Raw genomic sequence first — 25,565 nt, 5'->3', positions numbered from 1 at the left:
GATGGCAGCGGTAATCCAAAAATGTAGTTCGAAGGTTTTTTTTAAGGTACTTTGGAAAGTTCATGGATTGTTAGACGAATTATTAAGTGGGGGCAGTGGCAAAGCAACGAAATCACAGGGGAGGAACCGCCCATCTGGTTCGTCTGAGCTTGCCGAAAAATTTAGTTATGCAGCCTGCGTTGAGCTTGTCGGAAAGTTGGCTGAGGAGAGCCTCGATTGACTCCATGGTCATTTGGGAGAGCCTCGATTTTACCTTAGGAGTGTGATATCTACACACCCTATTTTACTTCTCACATACCTTTTTAATTTTTGATCTTCCGATCGGATGAATTGAAGAATATCAACGGACAGAAATTATCAAGGGGTGTGTGGATAGCACATCCCTTACTTTAATGTTGTCGTTTTTTTTTTAATATAAAAGGAGGACAATTAATGGCAAACCATAGTTATTTTAATGAAACATTGAGGATAGATATGTACTAAGAGAAAGGATCCTCGTCGGATCCTTTTTGTAAGAATTTCGGGGATCTTCCAATCATATTCATTCATCGGACATCGTGCGGTCAGTTTTTATCAGGTACTGTTTATATTTAATTTTAAATAAAAAATTTAGAATAATTTTTTATAATATGATGTATGATGAACATATGTGATTGGAGGATCTGGCAAGGATCCTCCTGGATGTACTGATACCCCTTTCCTTATCTTTTAAAACCCCACCTCACCTGTCCCACCAATACAACAACCAAAACATCTATTTCCATATATTTTGACTTTTGCAATATATATTTATGTAATCATTTTATATAAAAGAACCAAAGCATCTATTTCCATCTATTTCCGTATATTTTGACATTTTGCAATGTATATTTATATACCATTATTGTACATTAATGCATATTTTTGTTCACGTATCCATGCCGTCTTATATCCTAATATTTAGAAAATAGTTGTATCGTTGTATTTGTGTCCCTATCCATACCACATAGTTATTATCTAAAAGGATTTGATTGTTTTTATTTTTCCAGAATTTTTTACCCCTTTAAATTTTGCAATCCAGACGATTTCTGACTTCGCCACTAAAAGGGATGATTGGAAATTTAGGAATGTACTTATTTATGAAATATAGTTTAACATAGTAGTCGGTTTCTTATGTATGCAATTAGGATTAAAGAAATGTGGAAGGGTCTAACTCTAGACTATAGTGGTTGTTGATTATTTGAAACCAAAAGTGTATTTTATTGTTTGGAAATGAAATTTGAATATTTTATTATTTCACAACTAGAGCTAGTGAAAACACGGAATAATGAAAACGAAAAATCCTTACTCGACGGTTGGAAAGCTCTCACAGGATGAGAGAAAGCCTCGAGAATTGGAACTCTACCAATCTAATTTGAATTAGATTGGTATGGAATCATAATCAAATCATTTTGAAATTGTTTACTGTTTTCTTGGCCACAACTAGAGCCAACAGAAACACGGAATGATGACAACGAAAAACCCTCACTCAACGGTGAGAAAGCTCTCACAAGAGGAGAGAAAGCCTCCAGAATTGGAAGTCTACCCATCTAATTTGACCGTATCTAATTCATCTCTTTGTCAGTAGTGTATTACACTCTACAATTTGCAAGCATTATTGTTTTTCTCAGCAAGTGCTCCCCTGGACCACACACTCTAATTTGGGCTTGTCACATTCAATTTTCCCTAAATGAAAATTCTTTGTCACTATCAAGATTAAAATATACCTACAGAGGAAGAAATGTTCCATAAACCAAGGAGAACAAGGACAACCTTCGTGTTTGACTGAAACTTAACAAAGAAACGAATAAATAAATAAGTATATAAATAAACGCAGTAGTGCCATGGAAGTGCAAGGAGCCAAATTCCAGAAAATAACAATACAATTTTCTTTCTTTCTTCCTTATCTCTGCCTGCAAAAGATAAGGTTGGCCTTTATTTCGAGTTTCACATGATGTATTAATATTTATTGACATAATTGAATTGTTCATTGGTTATTAGCATTTGGGTACAAAATATATTGCTTGAAATCTTGAAAATCTGCTGCTAAATATTGGACAAATTCCAGAATTACTATTCTGTTCTTTTTGCTCTGCTTATGGTAGTTAACTGATTTTTTTTTCATTTTTTTTAAAGCTAAACTGCCAATTTGCCCCTGAACTATCACGTGACTTTCGATTGCTCCTCTGAACTTTTTAATTATAAAATTAAGGACTTAAACTATTTTTTTGGCCAATTTTCCCCATACCATTAGTTTTTCATAGATTTCATCCAAATTAACGTTAACTTTTATCACATGACTCTCATTTATGGACAAAAACATCACTTCGCTAAACCTTTAGACACAAAAGCTATAGAATCACACATATTTGCATAGTTATTTTTTAGAAATCTAAGGTTTTTAATTATTTTAAAAAGTGAAGCGATTGAACTATCCTTGCATGTTGTGCACATGCTTCCATTTAATAGAAATTTGGATGGAATGAATGAAAAATTAACAGCAAATTGGCCAAAAAATTAGTTTAAGTCCTTAATTTTCCAATTAAAAAGTTCAGGGGTAAATTGAAAGTTAGGTGATAGTTTAGCAGGCAAATCGACAGTGTACTCTTTTTTTTAATAATTATTGGTTCTTCAAAAGTTGGTTGGGAGCTTTTGGTGTTCTTCTGTGTTAACATTCTTGTTAAATACTTGATATTTTTGTTTGTTCTCTATTTATTTTCTGCATATTTTGGGGTCTTCTGGTTTTGATTCTGTTGACTATTTCAAGTGATTTTCTAAGAGGATGAAAAGATTAAGCCTTTTCGGGTTTTCTGGTTGCTTTTGTTTTGTTGAACGTTTGAATCTGTTTTCCCTTCTTTCACAGCTTGCTGCAACACAAGATAAATATGGAAGTCAAATTTGCAATCAAGAACGATGTCACCGAAGTAAGATTTCTCTTCATGAAAGTCAAGCATTCAACTTTAATTTGTTTTTATACTTTGATTTGGCTTACTATGCGCTCTCGTTGTACTCTTGGTTCTTGCAGCTGATTGGAAATACCCCGTTGGTATATCTCAACAATGTCGTGGATGGTTGCGTAGCACGAATTGCTGCCAAGCTGGAGTCAATGGAGCCCTGCTCAAGTGTAAAAGACAGGCATATTCTTTGCACTTTTTCCTTGGGAATATTGGTTTTCGTTTTCCTAGTACGACAGCAAATCAAAACTCAAGATTGATATACGCGTTTCATCTTAAATTTGTATATGCAGGATTGCATATAGTATGATCAAGGACGCCGAGGATAAGGGTCTAATTACGCCAGGGAAGGTTAGCTATAAATCTTTTCCATATCTGTAGATGTTTTTTTCAGCATGTAATGGAGATTTTAATATGCATGATCGAGAATGTGGTGTGGCGTGGCGTGTTTCATGTTTCAACGAGCTAACTTCTCTTGGTTCTTAATCTGCATGATCTTCGGTAACTGAAGACTGTTCTCATTGAGGCCACGAGTGGCAACACGGGCATTGGATTGGCATTCGTTGCAGCAAGCAGGGGCTACAAGGTTAAGCTAACCATGCCATCTTCAATGAGTATTGAGAGAAGAATTGTGCTCCTAGCTTTCGGGGCTGAGGTGTACCTCACAGATCCTGCCAAGGGTATTAAGGGAGCTTTTGATAAAGCCGAGGAGTTGTTGAGTGACACGCCTAATGGTTATATACTTGGCCAATTTGAAAATCCTGCCAATCCGAAGGTAACTTTTGGAGTAACTGTGACATGCCTACATGGTTGAGAGAGTTTATGAATCGTTATATGACCGTTGGTGTAGATTCATTACGAAACCACTGGCCCGGAGATATGGAGAGACACAGGAGCGAAGGTTGATGCCCTGGTTTCGGGAATAGGGACTGGGGGTACAGTTGCCGGTGCAGGGGCATACCTTAAAGAGCAGAATCCAGAGATTAAGGTTGAGTTTTGTACGTTTGCATTATATATACGGATATTACACGAGTATGTGAGGAGAAAAGTTATCAATAAGCATTTTCTTTTGTGTAGGTGTACGGTGTAGAACCAGCCGAAAGCCCAGTCTTGAACGGTGGCCAAGCTGGTGAGTTACTATAATGCTGGCGTTTTCCTCGTCTCTGGCTCTCTGCACTATTGCTTTCTTTGCTCGTGAAATTCTTTTTCTTGTAGAACATATTACAACAGAACATGAAGAAGATGCTACGTTTTTCAGATAGCTTTCTTCGTCGTTAGAATGTTAAACAATTTGCATAGTGTTACATTATAGTTTGATTCGTTTAAGTGGCCCATCTGTGGTTCAGTTTCTGTAGTATGAAATTACCATTCGATAGTATTTGAGATTTCGTCCTCCTATATTGACTGATGCATATGTGGATTTGTAATATTCTCGCTCGTGTTAAAGGGAAGCATCTGATCCAAGGAATCGGTGCTGGTATCATACCTGCAGTTCTGGACGTTAGCTTGCTCGATGAAGTTATTCAAGTTAGCATTCAACTAATTTTATTGCATTTCCAGTTCTATTAGTTCTTGTTTCATTTTGGTGCCAACAACTCTAACACAAGCACGAATTTCTCACTAACGACTGCTGATGTTTATGTAACATTTTAGGTAACGAGTGAGGAAGCAATTGACACCGCGAAGCAGCTTGCCCTGAAAGAAGGTCTTCTGGTATGGTATCAATTAGTTGACATCGCTTTCACTTTTGTGTCAGTGCTAGGAGTTTGTTAGACGAGAAATTTGAGACTCCTCTTGTTGCACGCATTCATCATTTTTCCATTTACGGGGCTGATTGTGAGAGCAAATTAACATTGCAGGTGGGGATTTCATCTGGTGCCGCGGCCGCTGCTGCAATAAAGTTGGCTAAGAGGCCGGAAAATGCTGGAAAACTCATTGTTGTAAGTTTGATTTTGCACTGATCCTTCAGCTTATACGATTTCTTCGCTTAAACTTGACATGGAATTGTAAATTCGTAATCAAATGCAATTCTTTCAAACAGACACTCCAGGAACTTATTCAATTTATTTGTTACTTGTGCAGGCTGTGTTCCCCAGTTTTGGAGAGCGTTATCTGTCTTCTGTACTCTTTAATTCCGTTAGGCATGAGGCGGAAAACTTGAGTATTTACTGAAAGTGTTGCTGAATCGGCCTTTTCTTAGATCACTGTTATTCTCTCCTTTGTATTCAACTTCGAACAAACTGCTTTCGCAGTTTAGATTAGTTTAATTAAAATATCGTTCAAATAATGAAATAGTCCTGCAATTACAAAAAAATGACAATTATTCAATATTACCACCAACTGGGAAAACTCATAGATCAAAATCAAAACATATGAAAGCCATTGGGTACATTTATCATTTTATAGAAAAAATTATCAGTAATCTTAACGTATTTACATAGAAGGAAACATGAGAGCGATTGATTTCGTCGATCTACGTCTGATTGGTACGGTCACTATTGAATTTGGCTTAGCTGACTCTATCTACGAGCTTAAGCAATGGACTTCTTCTTGGAGATTTATTAGTCTAAGTAGGAAACAATATTTTAAAGGTCATTATCAGTAATCGTAACCCATTTACAAAGAAAGATGAGAGCGGTTGATTTTGTTGATTTACGTTTAATTGGTACGGTTACTATTGAATTTGGCTTAGCTAACTCTATCTACGAGCTTAGGCGGAGTCTGCTGGACCAGCAAACATATTTGTTTGTGGGTGATTTATGTACTTTGATTACTAGTCTACTAACTACCTCCTCCCCGATACAATTTGAAGGACTTCTAAAAATTTAGGAGAACAAATTGGACTTGTAGTATATAGTTCACAAGGCTTTGTAATCGTTTGGACTTGTTGTTTCGTAAGAGTTGAACTTTAGATTGGGCAGGGGCTGCGCGAACGCAAGCCCCCACGGCAACAAATTATGACATTGACTCTCCTACATTGAGGAGATCATAGGCAGGCACCCCTTCAGAGTGCAATGAAGGTCACCAGCCCAGGCCATGAGCCTTCTTGATCGCTCATAGACCCTGTCCAGGTAAGTAGTTTCCTCGGTACTCGTCCTTTATTTTTATACCCATGCCGCCTGATTTCTTTGACCTTAATTGGTCGATGTGGGACATGCTTACTGATGGCAGCAGTAATCCAAAAAAGTAGTTCGAAGGTTTTTTTAAGGTATTTTGGAAAGTTAATGGATTGTTAGACGAATTATTAAAGTGGGGGCAGTGGCAAAGCAACGAAAGCACAAGGGAGGAACCGCCCCTATGGTTCGTCTGAGCTTGCCGAAAAATTTAGTTATGCAGCCTGCGCTGAGCTTGCCGGAAAGTTGGCTGGGGAGAGCCTCGGTTGACTTCATGGTCGTCTGGGAGAGGCTCGATTTTACTTCAACGTTGTCGTTTCTTTTTAATATAAAATGAGGACAATTGATGACAAATTATGATTATTTTAATAAAATATTGAGGATAGATATGTACTAATATCCCTTTCCTTATCTTTTAAGGAATTGGATCCCTCTTGAGCAAATGATGGGGATCCTCATGACTACACAACACGGGCCGTTGGATTTTGATCCAACGGCTACAACCACACCACACGGGTCGTTAGATATTGATCTAACGGCTACAATTATTATAACTTTTAAAGGGACTCCTCTGTTTGTAGTCGTTGGATCAAAATTCAACGGCTCGTGTTGTGTGGTCATGAGGATCCTCACCATTTGCTGATCCAACTGCCCGTGTTGTGTGGTCATGAGGATCCCCACCATTTACTTTGAGGGGATCCAATTCCATCTTTTAAAACCCCACCTCACCCGTCCCACCTATACAACAACCAAAAACATCTATTTCCATATATTTTGGCATTTTGCAATATATATTTATGTAATCATTATAATAAAAGAACCAAAGCATCTATTAGACCATTTCCATCTATTTCCGTATATTTTGACATTTTGCAATATATATTTATATAACATTATTGTACATTAATGCATATTTTTGTTCACGTATCCATGCCGTCTTATATCCTAATTTTTAGAAAATAGTTGTATCGCCGTATTTGTGTTCCTATCCATGCTACATAGTTACTATCTATAAGAATTTGGTTGTTTATATTTTTTCGGAATCTTTTATCCTTTTAAATTTCGCCTCCCAAACGATTTCTAGCTTCGCCATTAAGGGGGGTGATTGGAAATTTAGGAATGTACTTATTTATGAAATATAGTTTAACATAGTAGTCGGTTTTTATGTATGCAATTAGGATTAAAGAAATGTGGAAGGGTCTACCTCTAGACTATAGTGGTTGTTAATTATTTGAAACCAAAAGTGTATTCTATTGTTTGGAAATGAAATTTGAATATTTTATCGGCCACCTCAGTTTTATGTCAAGAGTTTTGACATCATTGGGAGAACATAGTGTTGGTTCATTTAATTTTCCCAACACATAGTTTTTAATGGCATTTGGTATATGCTTATGCCGATTATCGGATTACGTGTAGTTGATTAATTTCATTAAATTTTAGTATAATCTTGCTAAACTCTAATCATAAATGCACTTTGGATGTAAGAGTAATGACGTGATACTTTCTAATACTCCGTTTATTAATTCGTAATCAACATGAGAAGAATTAAACTGAAAATGAATAGATTGGTATAGATTCAGAATTAAATTCATATTGAAATTGTTTGCTATTTTTGTGACCACAACTAGAGCCGGCAGAAACACGAAACAATGAAAACAAAAAACATTCACACGACGGTGAAAAAGCTCTCACAGGAGGATAAAAAGCCTCGAGAATTGGAAATCTACCCATCTAATTTGACCGTATCGAATTCGACCATGTCTTCTTTGTCAGTAGTGTATTACACTCTGCAGTTTGCAAGCATTAGTGTTTTTCTTAGCACGTGCTCCCCTGGACCACACACTCTAATTTGGGCTTATTACATAGGTTTTTTCTTATCCTAGTAAACATGACAAGTTTCTGTCCCTTCAAGCTGCCCTGGTAACCATTTTTTCTTCCACTTTCTTCCTTTCCCTCCGTACTCTGTTCAAATTTCCCATTGTTTCACACTCTTGGGTCAAATTATCCAGCGAATAAGAGATTTGTAGTTTAATTGATTAACACGCGTTACACACGCACTTCCTCTCAAGTTGACTTGGTGATTTTTGCCTTTTTACTTCTTCTGCTTCCCTCCATTTTTCGCTCTCGTTTCACATTAGAGACCAGCTTAAAAAATACCAAATAAATAAAAGACTTATAACTCAAACAGTTAACAATAATCAATTATGCACTTGAAGTCCGACGTTCAATTTTCGCTAAATGAAAATTCTCTGTGACTTTCACTTTCAAGATTAAAATATACCTACAGAGGAAGAAATGTTCCATAAACGAAACAGAACAAGGACAACGGGACAAGACAACCTTTAAGTTTGACTGAAACTTAAAAAACAAACGAATAAATAAATAAGTAAATAAATAAACGCAGAAGTGCCCTTATGGAAGTGCAAGGAGCCATTTTCCAGAAAATTACAATACAATTTTCTTTCTTTCTTCCATACTCTGCCTGCAAAAGATAAGGTTGGTCTTTATTTCTTTATTAATATTTAATGACATAATTGAATTGTTCATTGCTTATTAGCATTTGGGTGCAAAATATATTGCTTGAAATCTTGAAAATCTGCTGCTAAATATTGGACAAATTCCAGAATTATTATTCTGTTCTTTTTGCTCTGTTTATGGTAATTAACTGATTTTTTTTCATTTTTTTTAATAATTATTGGTTCTTCAAAATTTAGGTTGGGAGCTTTTGGTGTTATTCTGTGTAAACATTCTTGTTAAATACTTGATATTTTTGTTTGTTCTCTATTTATTTTCTGCATATTTTGGGGTCTTCTGGTTTTGATTCTGTTGACTATTTCTGGGCTTTTGCAATATTTTGCTCCTATATTTTTCAAGTGATTTTCTAAGAGGATGAAACGATTAAGCGTTTCGGGTTTTCTGGTTGCTTGTGTTTTGTTGAACGTTTGAATCTGTTTTCCCTTCTTTCACAGCTTGCTGCAACATAAGATAAATATGGAAGTCAAATTTGCAATCAAGAACGATGTCACCGAAGTAAGATTTCTCTTCACGAAAGTCAACCATTCAATTTTTATTTTTCTTTGTTTTTAGGGAACTTTAAACTGTTTATTTTAACGAAAAACCATATTTTTATACTAAAAAGTTAATCTGATATTATTCACTTTACCTTTTATTTTGTCATTTTCATTAAAACTCAAAGTTTTCAAGCCATTTTCATTAGTTTTCTTTGTTTTTATATGTTGATTTGGCTTAAGATGCGCTCTCGTTGTACTCTTGGTTCTTGCAGCTGATTGGAAATACCCCGTTGGTATATCTCAACAATGTCGTGGATGGTTGCGTAGCACGAATTGCTGCCAAGCTAGAGTCAATGGAGCCCTGCTCAAGTGTAAAAGACAGGCATATTCTTTGCACTTTTTCCTTGGGAATATTGGTTTTCGTTTTCTTAGTATGACAGCAAATCAAAACTCAAGATTACGAACGCGTTTGATCTTAAATTTGTATATGCAGGATTGCATATAGTATGATCAAGGACGCCGAGGATAAAGGTCTAATTACGCCAGGGAAGGTTAGCTATAAATCTTTTCCATATATGTAGATGTTTTTTCAGCATGTAATGGAGATTTTACAAGTTTAATCATCGTTCAATATGGTTAATACTTATAAGGAATGAGCCTCGCTCCACCCCCAACCCGCCATTGTTCTTACTGCTGTGGCTGGTTCACTTTTCTCTGTACCCAAAATATTTTCTAGAATTCCGCTAACAAAATCTATACATAAATTTTCTCTTTTGTTTCTGTTCTTTTGAGGATAACAAGTTTGACTATGTAAGGGAGTTTCCACTTACATGATCGAGAATGTGGCGTGGCGGGTTTCATGTTTCAACGAACTAACTTCCCTTGGTTCTTAATATGCATGATCATCGGGAACTGAAGACTGTTCTCATTGAGGGCACGAGTGGCAACACCGGCATTGGATTGGCATTCATTGCAGCAAGCAGGGGCTACAAGGTTAAGCTAACCATGCCATCTTCAATGAGTATTGAGAGAAGAATTGTGATGCTAGCTTTCGGGGCTGAGGTGTACCTTACAGATCCTGCCAAGGGTATTAAGGGAGTCTTTGATAAAGCTGAGGAGTTATTGAGTAACACGCCTAACGGTTACATACTTGGCCAATTTGAAAATCCTGCCAATCCGAAGGTAACTTTTGGAGCAACTGTGACATGTCTAGATGGTTGAGAGAGTTTATGAATCGTTATGTGACCGTTGGTGTAGATTCATTATGAAACCACTGGCCCGGAGATATGGAGAGACACAGGAGGGAAGGTTGATGCCCTGGTTTCGGGAATAGGGACTGGGGGTACAGTTGCCGGTGCAGGGACATTCCTTAAAGAGCAGAATCCAGAGATTAAGGTTGAATTTTGTATGTTTGTATTATATATACGAGTATTACATGAGTACGTGAGGAGAAAAGTTATTAATAAGCATTTTCTTTTGTCTAGGTGTATGGTGTAGAACCAGCCGAAAGCCCAGTCTTGAACGGTGGCCAAGCTGGTGAGTTACTATAATGCTGGCGTTTTCCTCGTCTCTGGCTCTCTGCACTATTGCTTCTTTGCTCGTGAAATTCTTTTTCTTGTTGAACATATTACAACCGAACATGAAGAAGATGCTAGGTTTTTCGGGTTAGCTATTTGTCTTGCAGAATGGAGCGAAATATGAGACATGTTTCTTCGTCGTTAGAATGTTAAACAATTTGCATAGTATTACATTTTAGTTTGATTCGTTTAAGTGGCCTCTGCGGTTAAGTTTCTGTAGTATGAAATTACCGTTCCATAGTATTTGAGATTTCGTCCTCCTATTGACTGATGCATATATGGGTTTGTAATATCCTTGCTCGTGTCAAAGGGAAGCATCTGATCCAAGGAATTGGTGCTGGTATCCTACCTGTAGTTCTGGACATTAGCTTGCTTGATGAAGTTATTGAAGTAAGCGTTCAGCTCATTTTATTGCATGTCAGTTCTATAAGTTCTTGTTTCATTTTGGTGCCAACAACTCTAATACAAGCACGAATTTCTCGTTAATGACTGCTGATGTTTATGTAACATTTAGGTAACAAGTGAGGAAGCAATTGACACCGCGAAGCAGCTTGCCCTGAAAGAAGGTCTTCTGGTATGGTATCAATTAGTTAGCATCACTTTCACTTTTGTATCAGTGCTAGGAGTTTGTTACTCTCCATTAGTTTGTTAGACGAGAAATTTGAGACTCCTCTTGTTGCACGCATTCATCATTTTTCCATTTACGGGGCTGATTGTGAGAGCAAATTAACATTGCAGGTGGGGATTTCATCTGGTGCTGCGGCCGCTGCTGCAATAAAGTTGGCTAAGAGGCCGGAATATGCTGGAAAACTCATTGTTGTAAGTCGATTTTGCACTGTCCCTTTAGCTTACACGATTTCTTCGCTTAAACTTGGCTTGGAATTGTAAATTCGTAATCAAATGCAATTCTTTCAAGCAGACACTCCAGGAACTTATTCCATTTATTTGTTACTTGTGCAGGCTGTGTTCCCCAGTTTTGGAGAGCGTTATCTGTCTTCTGCACTTTTTGATTCCATTAGGCATGAGGCGGAAAACTTGAGTATTTGCTGAAAGTGTTGCTGAATCGGCCTTTTCATAGTTTCCTAGCTCCTTGAAATAACGCGAAAACTTTGCTCCAGTTTGAAATGAAAATATTTCTGGGACCTTTTACCAATGAACTAATAAACTCTGGTTGATGGCTATCTTCTTGATAGCATCAGTAGAGCATCCATGTACCATATGATTCAAGGGGAATGAGCGAAACAAAGGCTCAAGCGCTGTGTTACAACATCCGATTCTTATATCGTCTTTTCGATTTGTGTTAGTTTTGTGCTCAGAATATGGAATTTTTCTTGAACCAGAACCAGAAGAAAGATATTTAGGTAAATGCAATAACAGTGTTCATGTACAGCGAACCGGGTTGCTATGCCAAAAAAAAAAAATGTATGAGATTTCGGAGTAAAAAGAAGCAAAAAGAATGACAAGCATGTAAATCTGTGTTTGACCAAAAATGAATAGAAAGTTAAAGAAAAAGGAGTTTCCAGTAGGAGCAATGTAAGAAAATCTGTGTTTGACCAAAAATGAATAGAAAGTTAAAGAAAAAGGAGTTCCCAGTAGTCTGCAATGTTAGATTTTCTTGGTTTTTGTTGTTTGATTGTCAATTTCTATCCTGACAAAAACAGTACCTGACATGAACAGTATATAATAAAAATTGATTGTACGATATACAATGAACGAATGTGATTGGAGGATATCTGAATCCTCACAAAAAAATCAAATGAGGATCCTCTTGTACGTACTGATATCCCTTTCCCAATACAACAACCAAAACAACCAAAACATCTGTTTCCATATATTTTGACTTTTGCAATATATATTTATGTAATCATTTTATATAAAAGAACCAAAGCATCTATTTCCGTATATTTTGACATTTTGCAATATATATTTATATAAACATTATTGTACGTTAATGCATATTTTTATTAACGTGTCCATGCCGTCCTATATCCTAATATTTAGAAAATAGTTGTATCGTTGTATTTGTGTCTCTATCCATGCTACATAGTTAGTACTAAAATGATTTGGTTGTCTATATTTTTCCGGAACTGTTTACCCTTTTAAATTTCATCTCCTAGGCGATTTCTGGCTTCGCCACTAAGGGGGGTGATTGAAAATTTAGGAATGCACTTATTTATTAAAGGCTAAGTAACCAAAATGGTCCATGAGATTTGCATAATCAATAGAAATGGTCTCTGAGATTCAAAATCAATAAAAATTGTCCCTGAGATTGTCCATGATCCATGATTTTAGTCATTCCATTAAAAACTCTTTGGGCAATTTTCAAAACTTCGTAACTCAATGGTGATTGCAAATTTAGGAATGTACTTATTTATTAAAGGCTAAATAGACAAAATGGTCCATGAGATTTGCATAATCAATAGAAATGGTCGTTGAGATTCAAAAACAATAGAAATGGTCCTTGAGATTGTCCATCATCCATGATTTTGGTCATTACATTAAAAACTCTTTGGGCAATTGTCAAAGCTTCGTAACTCAATCGTTTCTTAACCAAATTTGATCCATAATATATTAAAATGAAGATAGGAAAGTGTAAAACAAGATTATACCTATTTAGAAGCTCAATGGTTGCCGAATATGGCCGGAAAATAGCTTGAAAGGTGACTGGTCCGCTAGATAACTGAAAAACTCGCTGGAAATTGGGTAAACTTTAAACATTCATAACTTCTTCAATACTCAACGAAATCGAGTGATTCAAAAATGAAAATCATACTTCTCGACAAGATGAAGAGTTTTTAATGGAATGACCAAAATCATGGATGGTGGACAATCTCAGAGACTATTTCTATTGATTTTCAATCTTATGGACCATTTCTATTGATTATGCAAATCTCAATTACCATTTTGGCTATTTAGCCTTTATTAAATATAGTTTAACATAGTAGTCGATTTCTTATGTATGCAATTAGGATTAAAGAAATGTGGAAGGGTCTAACTCTAAACTATAGTGGTTGTTGATTATTTGAAACCAAAAGTGTATTTTATGGTTTGGAAATGAAATTTGAATTTATTATCCGCCATCTCAGTTCTTATGTCAAGAGTTTTGATGACACACCCCAACCCGGAATGTCCACTAGGACTCCGAATCAAGCTGTGCTGACCGACATCTGGAAGGTGAGGAACCTATAAAATGTGATAATGGGGAAGATAGTGAATAAATTTAATTCTAAGAGTGCCTAAATACCAGAGTGCACCGGTAAGCGGGAATGAACCCACTTCACATGTGACATTAGAGCATAAGCAAGTACATAAGAGTAAATTAAGACTCATACCCTCGAAATAATCTCCAATACTAAAAATCGCGACAAATATTCGACAATAAGAAAGCTCAGCTAATACAACCTGAAGGGTGAAGACAAGACAAGAGTGAGTGGCCCTGTAAGTAAAATTTTAATAGAAACCATGTAAAACATTATAACCCCTCACTACAACACCTGTATGTTTCCAGAAAATTCATAATATATCACAACACAACATTTCATCAATAATATCAAATAATCATGCGATTAATAACTCATACTAGTACGCAAATCGGAGTCACCTAGGGTGACCTGTACAACTTACCCATATCTCATCACATATGCTAGTTCATAACATATTCATTACATATGCTAGCTCATCACATACTCATCACATACTCATCACATATGTTAGCTCATCTCTTATTCGTTACATATGCTAGCTCATCACATACTCATCACATATGCTAGCTCATCTCTTATTCGTTACATATGCGCTCATCACATACTTATCATATATGCTAGCTCGTCTCTTATTCATTACATATGCTAGTTCATCATATATTCATCACACATGTTAGCTCATCTCTTATTCATTACATATGCTAGCTCATCACATACTCATCAATCGTGGCTATCATATAAGTTGGAGTCACCTATAGTGACCTGTACTACTGTACTTATATTTCATTAATCATTGCTAGTACATAAACTGGAGTCACCTTTAGTGACCTATACGACACTACACCTGCACATGAGTCGGAACCACAGTAGTGATATGTATAACAGGACTGGGTGTAAATGAATACGCTCAAGTGCTACAATCACGTGAAGAGTCACCTACGAGTCAGAACCACCTATAGTGGTTTGTACGACATGCCTGTGCACCTACCTTGAATTCAAGGTGAGCGTATGGTACGGGAGGTGAACATTACGTGAAGGACTGTGCCCTGGCCACGGGCGGGAGCACTAACACCAGGGTGCAGGTTTATGAGCTTTGAATGTATCTAATACAACATGTACGACTCATAAAGCAACTTGTACGACAATGCCGGAGTTGCTTACTATTGCAACCTGTACTATAGTGTCGGAGTTGCTTTAAACATAAATGTAGTCATCTCATAACCCCATCAATTCAACTAATACCGTATACTTACTTGAACTTACCTGAACTTACCTGTGTGTCCTGCGTTCACTTTTTCACTTCAGAGTGTTCACAATAATTATGTGTAGGAATATACGTATGGATATGCCATGATGAAATCTAAAATAAAAACATTTCATAGTATTTCCAATTACATAATACGGTGTACTAACTATTAATCACCAAAACATAAAGTTAAAACGCACATTTTTCACCAATATCTTTCACATTACTCAATTCCTTAAATAAGGCTATTGTCTCGATTATATAATAACTTTCTTATATGGCTACATCTAACGTCTCGTTAGACTACCTACGTACCCTAAACAGAGATCAAGTCATTCGTAGTTCTCAATAATCATTTATAGTAATACGCATATGGATATATCACGATGAAATATAAACTCAACCATCTCATAGTATTTTATAACACACACACACACACACACACATATATATATATATATATATATATATATATATCATGGCATAAATTTCTCAATTTCATTTAAAAGCATTTATAAAATTATCAATCATGAAAAATATGATAAGCAAGGAAAGATCCACTCACTGGAGTCCGCGCTACAACTTCCTAGCACAAATATCAAGGCGTCACAAACAATTGGCACCTGTGACCAAATATCAAACCATATTTCAAAATTCTCGTTGATACAATACATAACTTACATTGCACATGAGTCTACGTAATTCGGTCCAGAAGATCTACAAATCAGATCTCTTATCCGTAACTTCCAAGGATTCACAATATGCTTCTAGAATAACATACTAAAGTTTCGGAACGATCCAAAGGTCGGATCTCCGCCAATTGCCAAAACCAAGTGGCGGTTAACATTTTATTTTACGAACTTACAAGTCTAATTCGAGAAGATCTGTACGTCGGATTCTCAATCCATAAGTTCCTATATTCCTAAAATATTATGAATAATAACCTATTAAAGTTTGATTACGATCCAACGATCAGATCGTCGATTCATATAATGACCTATTAACATATCTTAGAGAATTTTAGTTCTAACGATCAATCTACGTCATTCAATTCTTAAAACTGAATTCAAGGCATCAAATATAGCCTAAAAATAGCATTGGTGGCCCTCTGGCCACGTGCCGCCGTGGGTGGCGGTTGGCCGCCCCGACTCGCCGGAAAAAATCAACTATCTCTAAAAATTACCAAAATTTGCAGATTTGAAGATCTCAATGAGTAGAACAACTTTCATACCTATGACCAAGGCCAATTTATCTTGGAAAGGCTCCAATTTCATCAAAACCCGTCGGAACCCTAGAATTAGGTGTGCTTCAATTCGACCTCCAAACGTATTCCGACGCCTCCACCACTGATTGGGCTTTGTTCATGGGTTCTAGGGGAGTCTAGTGGTGGTAGCAATTTGCTGGATGACCTTCACGATCGTCGGATTTTGTCATGGCACCCTCGGAACCCACAGTTTCGTTCTACTCGAATTCAAGCTCAAATCCTATAAAATTTGATTGGGAATGGAAGAGGAAAGGACTAGGGGATGATTGGGAATGATTTCTTGGTCCAAATTCGTGAGAAATCCTTTGGAAAACCACCGGAAAATATGGAGAATTGGACTGGGTGTACATGGGTCACGGGTTGGGAACCCGTTTCCCCCATTTTCCCCCGCTCTCCACTCTCCCTCCTTGCTTCTGCTTCTAATTGGGCAATCTTATCTCTTCCCTCTTCTGATTGGGCAGTAGCCCTTCCCTCTATTCTCTCTCCCGTCCCCCATTCTTCTTCATCTTCTTCTTCCACTATTTTTAAAATCACTAAATGATAATCAAAATATATCATTATAAAAATGTATAAAATATATAAATAGCGACTAAACAAAAGTACTTCTTGGTTTTATAATTCTGTAACGTCGAGTACTTCAAGAAAACGCTAAGTATTAATTCATACACCTCGCTATACGTTGGTCAACGGATGTCAAGACCCTCACCTCTAAAGGCATTTTCGTAAAATCACACTTTTAAATTTTGTAAAAACGTAAGATTTGGGACGGGTTGTCACATTTGACATCTTTGGGAGAACATAGTGTTGGTTCATTTAATTTTTCCAACACATAGTTTTAATGGCATTTGGTATATGCATTTGCCAATTATGTGTAGTTGATTAAGTTCTTTAAATTTTAGTATAACCTTGCTAAACCCTAATCATAAATGCACTTTGGATGTAGGAGTAATGATGTAATACTTTCTAATAGCCCGTTTACTATTTCTTAATTATGAGAGGAATTGAACTGACGATGAGTTAGATTGGTGTAGAATCAGAATCAAATTTCTGTTGAAATTGTTTACTATTTTTGTGGCCACAACCAGAGCCGGCAGAAACACGGAATGATGAAAACAAAAAACACTCACTCGACGGTGAGAAAGCTCTCACAGGAGGAGAGGAAGCCTCAAGAATTGGAAGTCTACCCATCTAATTTGATCGTATCTTTTTTATCTTTTATTTTTTTATTTTTTTACTTTTTATCAAAGATACTTCTTCATAAACAGGCAAAAGGAATACAAGATTAGGAGAAAATTTTCATTGTGATGGGAATATGAGTGGTACATCACGTGTTTTTATGTAAGTGATGAAGTGATGAGAAATTTTATTTTTTAAGTTATTAACTTTTTAATACACATATCCCACCATTTGTATAATGACACATGATGTACCACCCTATGTGCCGGTCACACTGAAAAATTACTCTAGGTCAGCTGCCAACTGCAGGACCATATAAAGAAGAAACTAAAATACAGATAGGCAAGAAACTTAAGGCCAGATAAAGAAGACCACCAACATAGCTGTGTTGTTGACCTTAAGAACCAAGCAACCACAAAAATCCGTGTGGGCAGGCGAGGCCATCCATGGACATGATATAAACTAGAGCATATGGGGGTCTGGAAACCCAAACTTCCAGAATTATCCATCTTTTACAATGCGAGAAAACCCAAACTTTGGGACACATTCCTCTTTTATAATTTGATCGTATCTAATTCGACCATATCTTCTTTGTCAGTAGTGTATTAAACTCTGCAATTTGCAAGCATTAGTGTGTTTTCTCAGCACGTGCTCCCCTGGACCACACACTCTAATTTGGGCTTATCATATAAGTTTTTTCTTATCCTAGTAAACATGACAAGTTTCTGTCCCCTCAAGCTGCCCTGGTAACTTTTTTTTCTTCCACTTTCTTCTTTTCCCTCCGTACTTTGTTCAAATTTCCCATTGTTTTACACTCTTGGGTCAACAATTGGATGTTAGCTTGAATTATTATCCACCGAATAAGAGACTTGTAGTTTAATTGATTAACACGCATTACACACACGCTTCCTCTTAAGTTGATTTGGTGATTTTTTCCTTTTACTTCTTCTGCTTCCCTCTATTTTTCGCTCTTATTTCACGTTAGAGACCACTTAAAAAATACTGAACAAACAAGAGACTTGTAGCTGAAGCAGTTAACAATAATCAATTATGCACTTAATGAAAATTCTTGTCACTTTCAAGATTAAAATATACCTACAGAGGAAGAAATGTTCCTTAAACGAAACAGAACAAGGCAAGCGGGACAACCTTCGTGAAACTTAACCAACAAACGAATAAATAAATAAGTCAATAAATAAGGAGTATGATTCTCTCTCCTCCTCTTTCCATCCTCTTCCATCCCGTCCTCTTACATTATCTATTTTGTCTTTTTATTTTTATAAAAAAATAATATAAAATATTAACGTAGCTTAATTGTGACCGTTCAAATAGGAGGAGAATGAAGGAAAGAGAACAAAAGAGGGAGAGAATCACACTCCAATAAATAAACGCAGAAGTGCCTTTATGGAAGTGCAAGGAGCCATTTTCCAAAAAATTCCAATACAATTTTCTTTCTTTCTTCTATATCTCTGCCTGCAAAAGATAAGGTTGGTATTTATTTCGAGTTTCACATGATTTATTAATATTTAATGACATAATTGAATTGTTCATTGCTTATTAGCATTTGGGTGCAAAATATATTGCTTGAAATCTTGAAAATCTGCTGCTCAATATGTTAAATTATGATCTGATGTGGCAGTTGTATTTCCAGCTCATATTGCTAGGATGTTTAGCTAAATTGATTGTATGCTTATTTGTTTAAGTCTCATAGGTCTTAAGTAAGTAAGTAAACATGTGTTTTCATCTCATATGGTGTAAAATGGAAGGCTGAGATTGTTTTGATGTAATTTGAATACTACCAAAAGAGTGCAACGATTAGAAGTGAGTGGAATTCCCTTCATCTCTCAGATAAATGAAATGGTGAATGTGTGAAGAATATTCAGAGTCATATTCATTTAAAAATAGCTCAAAACCCATGATATCTCATGGTTTTCATTTATCAGAAAATAAGAATGTTTTAAACATATTACATAAACCACTCACCTTAATAATCTAAACCTTGGCAAGACAACTCAACTAACATCTCCAAATACCTCAAACCCTAGCTCGCTATCTCTCTCTATACCTATATAATATATATACACACACGTACATACATATATATACATAGATATATACTAATGTACATCACCCCTACGTAATGCATGCATTGCATGCTTCTGTGGTTTCAAAAGAATGGAGCCTTTGCTCCTATTTATTGGGGATTGGAGTCGGCTATAATTAATGTTAAATGCATGACTAAGCCTTTCAATGAAGTGGTGGCAATAGAATGTAAGAAATCATCTAGGATATTGACAGCTACATGCAAGACGTGTTGCACTTAAGTTGGAGCTGTCATGAACACGGGTTGCCAAGTATAAGAGTCATCAAATTGTAGGTGCAGGTGTCAAATGCAGGGATTAAGAATGCAACACGTATAAGTTAGTAGCTGCATACGATCATCACAATAGAGTTCACAATAAGCACTCGTAATGATTGCTGAAGTGATGAGAAGGATGAAATGGAAGGTGGTGCTGTCAGTTTGCATGAAGTGAGAAGAGCAGGTGTTGCATTCGTAGGAATGTTTGAGGTAGATTGACAGGTGGTATAGTAAAAATAGGAATTGGATCCCCTCCGAGGTAAATCTTCGGGATCCACTAACGTGGAAATCCAACGGTTACAATTATTATGATTTTAGAGGGACTCTTTGTTTCTAAACGGCCCACGTTAGAGGATCCCGAGGATCCGAGGAGTTGCCTCGGAGGGGATCCAATTCCGTAAAAATAAATGGGTGGGATCTAGTGAGCGGAATACTGCGAAAGAGTGCAACGGTTTAGAAGTGAGCGGAATTCCCTTCCTCTCTCAGACAAATGAAATGGTAAATGTGTGAAGAATATTCAGAGTCATGTTCTCTGTTCTCTCTCCCCCTCTACTATCATCTCTTCCATTTTCGTACTGTAATTTCTTCTATTCTCTGAGGAAATCTGTGTAGTCATAGCTCACAGTTGCATAGCTCACTCGAACACTAACAAAATATTGGACAAATTCCAGAATTATTATTCTGTTCTTTTTGCTCTGTTTATGGTAGTTAAATGATTTTTTTTCATAATTTTTTTTTAATAATTATTGGTTCTTCAAAATTTGGGTTGAGAGCTTTTGGTGTTCTTTTGTGAAACATTCTTGTTAAATACTTGATATTTTTGTTTGTTCTCTATTTATTTTCTGCATATTTTGGGGTCTTCTGGTTTTGATTCTGTTGACTATTTCAAGTGATTTTCTAAGAGGATGAAAAGATTAAGCGTTTTCGGGTTTTCTGGTTGCTTTTGTTTTGTTGAACGTTTGAATCTGTTTTCCCTTCTTTCACAGCTTGCTGCAACACAAGATAAATATGGAAGTCAAATTTGCCATCAAGAACGATGTCACCGAAGTAAGATTTCTCTTCACAAAAGTCAAGCATTCAATTTTGATTTTGATTTGTTTTTAGTTTTCCTTTGTTTTTAGGTAACTTTAACGTAAAGCTCCCGGTACTATTCACTTTAACGAAAAACCACATTTTTACACTAAAAAGTCAATCCTATCCTGGTACTATTCACTTTACCTTTTATTTTGTCATTTTCGTTAAAACTCAAAGTTTTCAAATCATTTTCATTAGTTTTCTTTGTTTTTATATGTTGATTTGGCTTACGATGCGCTCTCGTTGTACTCTTGGTTCTTGCAGCTGATTGGAAACACCCCGTTGGTATATCTCAACAATGTCGTGGATGGTTGCGTAGCACGAATTGCTGCCAAGCTAGAGTCAATGGAGCCCTGCTCAAGTGTAAAAGACAGGCATATTCTTTGCACTTTTTCCTTGGGAATATTGGTTTTCGTTTTCCTAGTACGACAGCAAATCAAAATTCAAGATTGATATATGCGTTTCATCTTAAATTTGTATATGCAGGATTGCATATAGTATGATCAAGGACGCCGAGGATAAAGGTCTAATTACGCCAGGGAAGGTTAGCTATAAATCTTTTCCATATCTGTAGATGTTTTTTCAGCATGTAATGGAGATTTTACAAGTTTAATCATCGTTCGATATGGTTAATACTTATAAGGAATGAGCCTCGCTCCAGCCCCACCCCGCCATTGTTCTTACTGCTGTGGCTGGATCACTTTTCTCTGTATCCAAAATATTTTCAAGTAGAATTCCGCTAACAAAATCTATACATAAATTTTCTCTTTTGTTTCTGTTCTTTTGAGGATAACAAGTTTGACCATGTAAGGGAGTTTCCATTTACATGATCGAGAATGTGGCGTGTTTCATGTTTCAACGAACTAACTTCCCTTGGTTCTTAACATGCATGATCTTCGGGAACTGAAGACTGTTCTCATTGAGGCCACGGGTGGCAACACCGGCATTGGATTGGCATTCATTGCAGCAAGCAGGGGCTACAAGGTTAAGGTAACCATGCCATCTTCAATGAGTATTGAGAGAAGAATTGTGCTCCTAGCTTTCGGGGCTGAGGTGTACCTCACAGATCCTGCCAAGGGTACTAAGGGAGTCTTCGATAAAGCCGAGGAGTTATTGAGTAACACGCCTAATGGTTATTTACTTGGCCAATTTGAAAATCCTGCCAATCCGAAGGTAACTTTTGGAGCAACTGTGACATGTCTAGATGGTTGAGAGAGTTTATGAATCGTTATGTGACCGTTGGTGTAGATTCATTATGAAACCACTGGCCCGGAGATATGGAGAGACACAGGAGGGAAGGTTGATGCCCTGGTTTCGGGAATAGGGACTGGGGGTACAGTTGCCGGTGCAGGGACATTCCTTAAAGAGCAGAATCCAGAGATTAAGGTTGAATTTTGTATGTTTGTATTATATATACGAATATGACATGAGTATGTGAGGAGAAAAGTTGGTAATAAGCATTTTCTTTTGTCTAGGTGTACGGTGTAGAACCAGCCGAAAGCCCAGTCTTGAACGGTGGCCAAGCTGGTGAGTTACTATAATGCTGGTGTTTTCCTCGTCTCCGGCTCTCTGCACTATTGCTTTCTTTGCTCGTGAATTCTTTTTCTTGTAGAACATATTACAACAGAACGTGAAGAGGATGCTAGGTTTTTCGGGTTAGCTTTTTGTCTTGCAGAATAGAGCAAAACATGAGTAATGTTTCTTCGTCGTTAGAATGTTAAACAATTTGCAAAGTATTGCATTATAGTTTGATTCGTTTAAGTGGCCCATCTGTGGTTCAGTTTCTGTAGTATGAAATTACCGTTCCATAGTATTTGAGATTTCGTCCTCCTATATTGACTGATGCATATGTGTATTTGTAATATGTCTCGCTCGTGTCAAAGGGAAGCATCTGATCCAAGGAATTGGTGCTGGTATCCTACCTGTAGTTCTGGACATTAGCTTGCTTGACGAAGTTATTGAAGTAAGAGTTCAGCTCATTTTATTGCATTTCAGTTCTATAAGTTCTTATTTCATTTTGGTGCCAACAACTCTAATACAAGCACGAATTTCTCGTTAACGACTGCTGATGTTTATGTAACATTTAGGTAACAAGTGAGGAAGCAATTAACACCGCGAAGCAGCTTGCCCTGAAAGAAGGTCTTCTGGTATGGTATCAATTAGTTAGCATCACTTTCACTTTTGTATCATTTTTCCATTAGTTTGTTAGACGAGAAATTTGAGACTCCTCTTGTTGCACGCATTCATCATTTTTCCATTTACGGGGCTGATTGTGAGAGCAAATTAACATTGCAGGTGGGGATTTCATCTGGTGCCGCGGCCGCTGCTGCAATAAAGTTGGCTAAGAGGCCGGAAAATGCAGGAAAACTCATTGTTGTAAGTCTGATTTTGCACTGACCCTTTAGCTTATACTATTCCTTCGCTTAAACTTGACTTGGAATTGTAAATTCGTAATCAAATGCAATTCTTTCAAACAGACACTCCATTGATTTCTTCGCTTAAACTTGACCAGGAACTTATTCCATTGATTTGTTACTTGTGAAGGCTGTGTTCCCCAGTTTTGGAGAGCGTTATCTGTCTTCTGCACTCTTTGATTCCGTTAGGCATGAGGCGGAAAACTTGAGAATTTACTGAAAGTGTTGCTGAATCGGCCTTTTCTTAGTTTCCTAGCTCCTTGAAATAACGCGAAAACTTTGCTCCAGTTTGAAATGAAAATGTTTCTGGGACCTTATATAAGATTATTACGACCTTTTACCTTACCGATGAACTAATAAACTCTGGTTTATGGCTATCTTCTTGATAGCATCAGTAGAGCATCCATGTACCATATGATTCAAGGGGAATGAGCTATGGTAGCTTACGAGCGAAACCAAGGCTCAAGCGCTGTGTTACAACATCCGATTCTTATATCGTCTTTTCGATTTGTGTTAGTTCTGTGCTCAGAATATGGAATTTTTCTTGAACCAGAACCAGAAGACAGATATTTAGGTAAATGCAATAACAGTGTTCATGTACAGCGAACCGGGTTGCTATGCAAAAAGAAAAATTATGTATGAGATTTCGGAGTATATATGAGGACCGAGCTGTTCCTCTTCGATAATATATGACAAAGGTATTGGTGTTCCAAGAAATTTGTGAAAAAGTGAAAAATGTTCCTCCTTGAGTTACGTGACGAGAGAGAGTGAAACGGAGATATACCGCAGTTACACCCAACAATTTCTCCAGTCGACCGCCAAGAAGCAAAAAGAATTACAAGCATGCAGCATGCAAATCTGTGTTTGACTAAAAATGAATAGAAAGTTAAAAGAAAAAGGAGTTCTCACTAGTGCAATGTTAGATTTTCTTGGTACTTGCTGTTTGATTGTCAATTATTTGGGTTTTTATTTCAACTATTTAATTTTGTATTGAATGGTTGAAATGATCATGAGCTTTGTATAAAATTTGCCATATTTTATTAGGTAATTACTTGATATACAAGTAAAACTTTGATGATCTCCTTATCTCAACAAGGCTGTGGATGGTTGAGTAGCTCGAATTGCTGCCAAGCTAGAGACCGTGGTGTATATCAATTACACTTTGTAAAGAAAGTTGAAGTTCCATGATAAAGCCGTTTGAAAATATGAGTAGTAGTCCAATCTTTTAAAGCATTTGCAAGGTCTTTCCGTTCTCTGATGCGGGATTCACACTCAACACTTTCTTGACATGACATTCTGAACCAAAAGCATGCATGACCATATGGTAAGGTCTTTCCGTTCTCCGATGCGGGATTCACACTCAACACTTTCTTAACATGACATTCTGGACCAAAAGCAATTATGGCCACATGGTAAGGTTTTTTCATTCTCTAATGCGAAATTCACACTCAACACTTTCTTATGAACCAAAAGCATGCATGACCGGTAACGTTTTTCCATTCCCCAATGCGGAATTCATGGTAAGGTTTTTCCATTCTCCGGTTTTTTCGTTCTCCAATGCGGAATTCATGGTAAGGTTTTTCCATTCTCCAATGCGGAATTCACACTCAACAGTTTTTCCATTCTCCAATGTGGAATTCACACTCAGGTAAGGTTTTTCCATTCTTCAATGCGGAATTCACACTCAACAGTTTTTCCATTCTCCAATGTGGAATTCACACTCAACCAAAAGCATTCATGACCACACTCAACCAAAAGCATTCATGACCACATAGTTTGGGACACTATCATCTTAATTGCACAACTAAATAACTACATTCGATTCAAATATAACAATAATTCAATATTACTAACAATTATACGTGAAATTGGGCAGGGGCTGCGCGAACGCAAGCCCCCACGGCAACAAATTATGACATTGGCTCTCCTACGTTGAGGAGACCATAGGCAGGCACCCCTTCAAGGTGCAATGAAGGTCACCAGCCCAGGCCATGAGCCTTCTTGATCGCCCATAGACCCTGTCCAGGTAAGTGCTTGTCTCCGTGCTCGTCCTTTCTTATTTATACCCCTTCTCCTTAACTCTTTGACGTACTTGGTCGATGTGGGATTCACTACTATTGATTGAATATGTTGTCTGCCACCTCACTTTGTTCCCA

The 25,565-nt window shown here is 36.9% G+C and overlaps 1 protein-coding gene and 2 non-coding genes across 12 annotated transcripts; 1 reads left to right on the top strand and 2 right to left on the bottom strand.

The window, feature by feature from the left end:
- The first annotated feature begins 1,854 nt into the window (after positions 1-1,854).
- On the top strand, positions 1,855-23,843 carry LOC126620136 (cysteine synthase-like). 10 transcript variants are annotated; one of them, XM_050288624.1, is made up of 12 exons: positions 1,855-1,945; positions 2,882-2,942; positions 3,044-3,153; positions 3,266-3,323; positions 3,484-3,747; positions 3,823-3,873; positions 22,295-22,381; positions 22,471-22,522; positions 22,879-22,958; positions 23,083-23,142; positions 23,291-23,371; positions 23,540-23,843. In XM_050288624.1, exons 1-12 carry the CDS (start codon positions 1,863-1,865, stop codon positions 23,627-23,629), a joined length of 1,077 nt encoding a protein of 358 aa, XP_050144581.1. In that variant the 5' UTR covers positions 1,855-1,862; the 3' UTR covers positions 23,630-23,843. The 10 variants fall into 10 exon arrangements, 8 of the variants coding, with proteins under 8 accessions (XP_050144581.1, XP_050144579.1, XP_050144582.1 ...); XM_050288622.1 differs by lacking the exons at positions 22,295-22,381; positions 22,471-22,522; positions 22,879-22,958; ... (1 more) ...; positions 23,291-23,371; positions 23,540-23,843 and adding exons at positions 10,405-10,491; positions 10,581-10,632; positions 10,984-11,090; ... (1 more) ...; positions 11,412-11,492; positions 11,634-11,942; XM_050288625.1 differs by lacking the exons at positions 22,295-22,381; positions 22,471-22,522; positions 22,879-22,958; ... (1 more) ...; positions 23,291-23,371; positions 23,540-23,843 and adding exons at positions 4,050-4,101; positions 4,420-4,499; positions 4,626-4,685; positions 4,832-4,912; positions 5,055-5,317 and having other exon boundaries at positions 3,823-3,960.
- LOC126620522 (U1 spliceosomal RNA) lies at positions 5,890-6,051 on the bottom strand. The gene has a single exon (XR_007622548.1). It is a non-coding gene; the product is annotated as a U1 spliceosomal RNA (small nuclear RNA).
- Positions 23,844-25,281: 1,438 nt separating the features above from the next.
- On the bottom strand, positions 25,282-25,443 carry LOC126620525 (U1 spliceosomal RNA). Its single transcript, XR_007622551.1, has one exon. It is a non-coding gene; the product is annotated as a U1 spliceosomal RNA (small nuclear RNA).
- Between the last annotated feature and the right edge of the window lie 122 nt (positions 25,444-25,565).

The sequence above is a fragment of the Malus sylvestris genome, chromosome 4 (genome assembly GCF_916048215.2).
Source record: "Malus sylvestris chromosome 4, drMalSylv7.2, whole genome shotgun sequence".
NCBI classification, from domain to species: Eukaryota; Viridiplantae; Streptophyta; class Magnoliopsida; order Rosales; family Rosaceae; genus Malus; species Malus sylvestris.
The sequence above is the reverse complement of the archived record's forward strand: the minus strand, read 5'-3'. Positions and strand labels throughout refer to the sequence as shown.